The sequence below is a fragment of the Vulpes lagopus genome, chromosome 11 (assembly GCF_018345385.1).
Source record: "Vulpes lagopus strain Blue_001 chromosome 11, ASM1834538v1, whole genome shotgun sequence".
Taxonomy (NCBI): Eukaryota; Metazoa; Chordata; class Mammalia; order Carnivora; family Canidae; genus Vulpes; species Vulpes lagopus.
In genome coordinates, this window is record NC_054834.1 from 75,733,106 (window position 1) to 75,739,109 (window position 6,004).

Sequence of the window (6,004 nt, forward strand, 5' to 3'; positions counted from 1 at the left end):
GCTTGGCTACCGAGCATGGGCGGAAGTTGCCGAGAGTCCTCGGGGGCTTTGACCACGCTCCGTCGGCCTTGGCAGGAGGCGGAAGTAACCGATTAGCGCCGGAAGTTGCCCCCGCGCGGCCTGTGAGTGTTCGTAAGTGGCGCGGGGCGCCAGTTGCCATGGAGCCGGCCGGGCCCTGCGGTTTTTGCCCGGCCGGGGAGGCCAAGCCCGCGCGCTACACCTGCCCTCGCTGTAATGTGCCCTACTGCTCCCTGCGCTGCTACCGGGCGCATGGCACCTGCGCCGAAGACTTCTACCGGGACCAGGTGCTGGGAGAGCTTCGCGGCCGCAGCGCCTCGCCCAGCCGTCTGGCCAGCGCCCTACGCCGGCTGCGTCAGCAACGCGAGACCGAGGACGACCCCGAGGACGCAGGCCTCAGGCCTGGCCCGGCGCCAGGCGGGCCCTCCAGACTCTGGGAGCTACTGGCCCCGGCAGAGAAGGTGGCCTTCGAGCGGCTGCTGAATCGTGGCGAGGCCGGGCGGCTGCTGCCCCCATGGAGGCCGTGGTGGTGGGGCCGTGGGGCTGGGCCGCGGCTTCTGGAGGAGGTGGATGATGCTGCGGACCGTGACCCTGCGGAGCTGGAGCCCACCCCCGCGAGGACGCCCCCGGAACCCGTGAAGGAGGTCGCCGCTGAGCCGTTTCTCGAAGACCCTCCCGAGGCCTGCGCGCCCACCGTGCCCACCCGGATCCCCGCGCTGGCCAGTCTGAGCCGCGGCCGGGCCTCGCCACTCGTGCGCTTCCAGCTGCCCAATGTGCTGTTCGCCTATGCGCACACTCTCGTCTTGTATCACGGCGGCGACGAAGCACTGCTCTCTGACTTCTGTGCCACACTGCTCGGCGTTTCCGGAGCCCTGGGTGCGCAGCAGGTCTTCGCCTCTGCTGAGGAAGCCCTGCAGGCCGCAGCCCAGGTGCTGGAAGCAGGCGAGCATCCGCCCGGGCCCCTGGGCACACGGGGTGCCATGCGCGAAGCCGCCCGCATCCTGATGGGTGAAAGCCCCGCCAACCGGAAAGGCTACACGCTGGCAGCCCTGGGGCACCTGGCACAGACCCTGAGCCAGGCCCGGAAGCAAGCTGTGGCTGCGGAAGAGCGAGATCGCCTCTATCGGGCGCGGAAGAAGTGCCAGTTCCTGTTGGCTTGGAGCAATGAAAATGAGGTGGCCCTCACATCCCTGGCTCTAGATTGTGCAAGGGCCCATCGAGCCCATGCTGTGGCGGCGGAGGAGGTGGTAGCCCTCACCGAGGAGTTGGAGCAGCTTTGGGGAGGACCCCTGCCACCTGCTCCAAGAATTCCCATTGAGGAGCTCCCTGGCTGAACTGGGATCTCTTTGTCATTAATAAAGCTGCGACTGGTCTTCCCTGTCAGCAGTGCCTGTTTCTGAGGAACAGCTCTTGCCCACCCCACCCCCAGACTCTTGGGCCCATAGACCACTTCAGCTTTTCCTGGATCAGAGCTTACCTAGAAAGTTTTAAACACCCTGGCCCCAGAAAGGGAGGGAAGTGGTACCATGGTTTCTAGATGTTTATCCAAGGAGAAAGAACAGCCCCTCCACTCCATTTTTGGGCACTGGCTTCATTTCTCCTTGCTCCAGAGCACCTCTCTCGGGCTTTTCATCCCTGCTTGTTGGAGCTTGGAGCAGGGTAGGAGTCCAGGCTCCTGGTGCTGAGTGCACATGCCCCAGTCTGGGGTGAGTGGAGCTGCTTCAGTAGATGTAGGGCAGGATTCGGTAAGGCACACGCCGACAGTATTCATGCCAGGCCAGGCCATACTTCTGCAGGCACTGCTGCTCATCCCGGGCCTCACGGTGTACCAGTAGTGCCGTGAAGTAGAGGAGGTAGAAGTAGGGTAGCAGGTGAGACACTCCTGTGGGGAAGTAGAGGCTGTGATCACTCAGCAGCCCCTCCAGTTCACAAAGACTTCCACATCTAATGGCTCATAGGACATTGGGGCTGTGGTGAAAGGTCCAGGTCTGCAGCAAGGTGCTGGCACAGCTACGCAGTCCATTCCCAGCCTCCTGACTGCTCCCTCTACTAGGGTACATCCCTGTTCTCCATTCCACACCCAGACTGAGCATCCTGTGATCACCACCTCTGTCCCTCACGTGGTCCCTGTTCTGTGCCCACCCATGCCACTCACCACAAGGCAAGGACCAGGCCAGAGCCATGATGAGGTCTCCAAGGTAGTTGGGATGGCGGACCATACCCCACCACCCAGACACCAGCAGCTGTCGCCCAGTGGCTGTGGGGATGGTCTCAAGGTCTGAGGAAAGACAGGTAATGGGATGAGGGAACCTGTAGGAAGCCCTGCTGCACCACCTCGTAGCACCCTAGAAACCCAGCTCACCAGCCACTCTGGGGTCAGAAGGATTCTTTCGGAAGGTGTTCTTCTGGGAATTAGCTCCTCGGAAGATGTAGTAACCAACAGCTAAGGGAAAGCGTGAACAAGTGGTCAGGGTTAAGGTTTTTAGCCTACTACCTGACTGACCATCCACCCACAGCCCAGATCCAGTTGGCCTGGAGAACGAGGACTCAGTCCTCCCCACCCCCCCACACACCTCCACCCCTTCTTAAGGAAATGCCTGAGGCTTAGTACCTACTGGGTACTGAATAAACAACATGAATGAATGAGGGGTAGGAGCCCCTTCATGACTGACCATTGATGAGGCAGATGACTGAGGCCACGGGCAACCCCAGGGGCTGTGGGTGGTGCAGCAGGAATTGGGCCTGCAGGCTGTAAGTGAAGGGTACCCAGGCTAGGTCCCCAAAGGCCAGCATGAAGCCAAACCCATCATGTGTGATGTCCATGGTGGTGAGAACAGCTTCCTGCAGGGATGAGACCCAGAAACACTAGCTTAGTCCCCATGAGGTCCTCAAACACCCTCCCTGCCTCTTCACCCCATCCAGCCTCACCTCATGCCAGAGAGCATCACCCACATAGAGTAGCTGGAAGCCATTGACCAGCCACATGGCCAGTGAGGGACTCCCCCGAAGTTCTGCTTCCTGCATCAGCATAGCCAGGTTGATGAGGACCTGGGGTTGTAGGAGAGGGAGGACAGGGCAGTCTGTCCCCAGCCTGTCTCCACAGAGGTGGCAGCACCTAGATGGGGCAGTGGCTTATCTGTCTTGGTTCTCAGTCACCAAGTCCTGGGCCCTTTATTGAATGGATCCAGCCCCTGTACAAAGACCAACAGATGCTTCCAGAGGTGCAACCTCCTGTTGGCCCTTGCCTTGTCCAGTAATGTTCCTTTGGGGAGAGCAACATAGAAAGCCACTGGACATTTCAGGCTTGAGGATAAATCTCAGCTCTGCCACTTCGGCAAGTTGCTTAACCTCTCCAAAGACACCGTTTCCCCCATCCCATGTGGGAAATGAAAATAATCATGGATCTGCATCACAGAGCTGAGGACTCATTGACATAATGCATGGGCAGCATGAAGCATGATGTGTCCAGCACATACTCATGATTAGCCAGCGGCCGCCTCCATTCTGATATCAGTGGGTTTGGGGCTGTCATTAATACGACCACTTCTGATCCTCACAAGAACCTTCACAGAAAGGTCTGATCCTATTTCACACATGGGGAAATCACCTCAGAGGCCAGGATGCAGATCCATGGTGGACACTTGGCCTCCTCTCACCTCTAGTTTCTAGGGTGACAGGAGGACCTTGCCCAAGAGACCCTTGGGGAATCTTGACCACAGTCCAGCCTGGGTGGTGTTAACCCAAAACCACAGTTGGCATGACATCAAGGCCACTAGTGATGGACAGCTTGCTATGCCCAGTGATCTGTCTCAAGTTCTGCACTGCTAGAACCAGCGGACAGCATAGCATCAGCTCTCCTGTCCTCAAAATAGATTTTGAGCTGATTTATTTAAAGTTGCACCTGTTCCCTCCATACTTTTTCTTCCTAGCACTTAGCATCCCCTGCCATGCTATATATATTTTATTTTTGTCTATCTTTCCCAATAGAAAGTAGGTTCCTTGACAACAGATTTTTTTTTTTTTTTTTTTTACTATGCTTTCCTGTAACTTTTTTCTCTTTTGTCTCCTTGTACCTAGAGTAGTGCCCAGGGCACAGAGTGGACTCAACAAATATTTGTCGGATGAATGAATGATTAATGGTTTACATCTGTGCAATAGTGCCCTGCCCTGCCCAAGCACTACTTACTCATCCCACCCCCCTCCTTCTGGCCCATGTAGCCATGCCCAGCATACCCAGCCGATGAGGCCAGGCCGCAGTTCACAGAAATATTTGAAGTCAAAGGACCAGACGCGCGGGTTGAGCTCCCGTCCCAGGAAGAAGTCATAAATGGGATTGCCTGGAGAATAATGGAGGCTGAAGATTCAAGTGAGCACCCCCATCTACTCCTGTCTGCACCCTCCTGGAACCCCTCTCACCTGAGTTCCCCCCAGGTGCCAGGGCCGAGGCAGGGGCCACCAGGGCCTTCAGATAGAGAAAGACGCTGAAAATGAAGGTGGTGAAGGTGGCCGCAAATGCCAAGGGCAGGAGCATTTCGGGGAGCGCCCCCAGAGGCAGCCCTGCTGACACTGCCAAGCCCACCAACAGGGCTGTCAGCATCAGGGCCTGGAAGCCTGAATTGCAGTACACAATGAGTCCTGGGGGCTGCGTCCCTACACCTCTGCCCTTCCACTCCACTGCACCCCCCTCCATAACACACACAGTCCAAAGCCCAGGGAGGTCAAGGATCTTGCCCTTGGCTTTCAGTGGGTCACCACTGTTCTGGTGCATAGAGTAGTAGTAAATGCTGTGGGTAGGGATGTAGAAACAAAAGATGTGGAGAGGGAAAGTGAGATCCCCCAAGGCTACCCTGGGCACATAGCATAAATAAGATAGGCATCTAACGGACTTGGGGTTGGAGGCTAATCTCCACTGGGCCTAGACCTCCACCCCCAGCCACGACTCCAGCGCAAGGATCCATCCCCCCAAGCACCGTTAATGGGGTAGAGCAGGCGACTCTTGTCCTTCAGTTCCTGTCCCTCGGCAACCTGCAGGCACAAAGGGGGTCTGATAAGGGGTGAAAGTGTCTTCGTCTGGCGGAGCCGCCTCCCTTGGCCTGCTACCCACCGCGAGCCCCGCGAGTCGAGTGTGCACCTTGCGCGCAGGCAATAGGTAGAGAGCCGCTTGCAGGCCGAGCCAGGTGAGCCACAGCAGTAGCATCCTCGGGCTCCACAGCACTTGGAGTCCCGGCAGGTAGGGGGGTGGGCCCAGGAGGCGCGCGGGGCCCGAGCGGGCCACCAAGAGCAGGTGGAACATGGTGGCAGGGAGCAGCAGCATCAGCGCCGCCGCGCCTGGGGGCGGGGGACGATCGCATCAGGCGTCCGCTCCGCAACTGCCCTCCGAACCCCCCACCAGGCGCCCCGTGGTCTCCAGGGCCCCTTCGGCATTCCCCCTGCCCTCCATATCCCGTTCTCCGCCCTCAGTCTCCTGCCCGGACTTCCATCCTGGCCCCCGCCTCCACGCTCCCCCAAAGACCTTCCTGCTGCTCTCGGTACAATCCTCCACTCAGCGCCTCCCGCCTCTCCCTCCCCTCCCCCCTCCATCTCCCGGCCTCGGGATACCATTCACAGGCTTCCATTCTCAGATCTTGCTCCTCAGTATCCCTCCCCACCCCCGCCGCCTGCGGTTCACCCGCCCTCGCTGAGCCTGACCCCAGATTCCACCCTCTCCCCATTACCCAGGGGTCCCCCGAATTCCAGCGGAGCCCGGGATCCCTGAGGAGAGGCCATGGTTTCCGCTCCACCGGGGGTGGGGGTACACAACAGTCGGTCAAAGAAACACAGTCCACCTCATCCCCCGGGACACGAGCTTGGTGATGCGGATCAGGCCAGCACTGGAACCTGCTCGGTCTGAGCTCAGACTACTACCACTCGATCCGGAGATCTCTAAGTGGACCCACCCCCGGCCCATCATGGGCCCAGCAATCCAGCCAATCGGCTCTGGGGGGTG

The 6,004-nt window shown here is 58.9% G+C and overlaps 2 protein-coding genes across 5 annotated transcripts; one reads left to right on the forward strand and one right to left on the reverse strand.

Moving 5' to 3' along the window:
* Positions 1–80: 80 nt before the first annotated feature.
* Positions 81–1,401, forward strand: ZNHIT2 (zinc finger HIT-type containing 2). Its single transcript, XM_041774225.1, has one exon. The coding sequence runs from the start codon at positions 159–161 to the stop codon at positions 1,350–1,352; it is 1,194 nt and encodes a 397-aa protein (XP_041630159.1). The 5' UTR covers positions 81–158; the 3' UTR covers positions 1,353–1,401.
* A 144-nt stretch (positions 1,402–1,545) lies between these two features.
* On the reverse strand, positions 1,546–5,954 carry TM7SF2 (transmembrane 7 superfamily member 2). Of its 4 annotated transcripts, none has more exons than XM_041774221.1 (10): positions 5,733–5,954; positions 5,123–5,346; positions 4,989–5,043; positions 4,435–4,629; positions 4,205–4,355; positions 2,947–3,133; positions 2,691–2,859; positions 2,381–2,461; positions 2,174–2,296; positions 1,546–1,900 (listed from the first exon to the last, which is right to left on the reverse strand). In XM_041774221.1, exons 1-10 carry the CDS (start codon positions 5,782–5,784, stop codon positions 1,740–1,742), a joined length of 1,398 nt encoding a protein of 465 aa, XP_041630155.1. In that variant the 5' UTR covers positions 5,785–5,954; the 3' UTR covers positions 1,546–1,739. The 4 variants fall into 4 exon arrangements, with proteins under 4 accessions (XP_041630155.1, XP_041630156.1, XP_041630157.1 ...); XM_041774222.1 differs by having other exon boundaries at positions 5,150–5,346; positions 5,733–5,949; XM_041774223.1 differs by having other exon boundaries at positions 2,947–3,066; positions 4,252–4,355; positions 5,733–5,944.
* Positions 5,955–6,004: the final 50 nt, after the last annotated feature.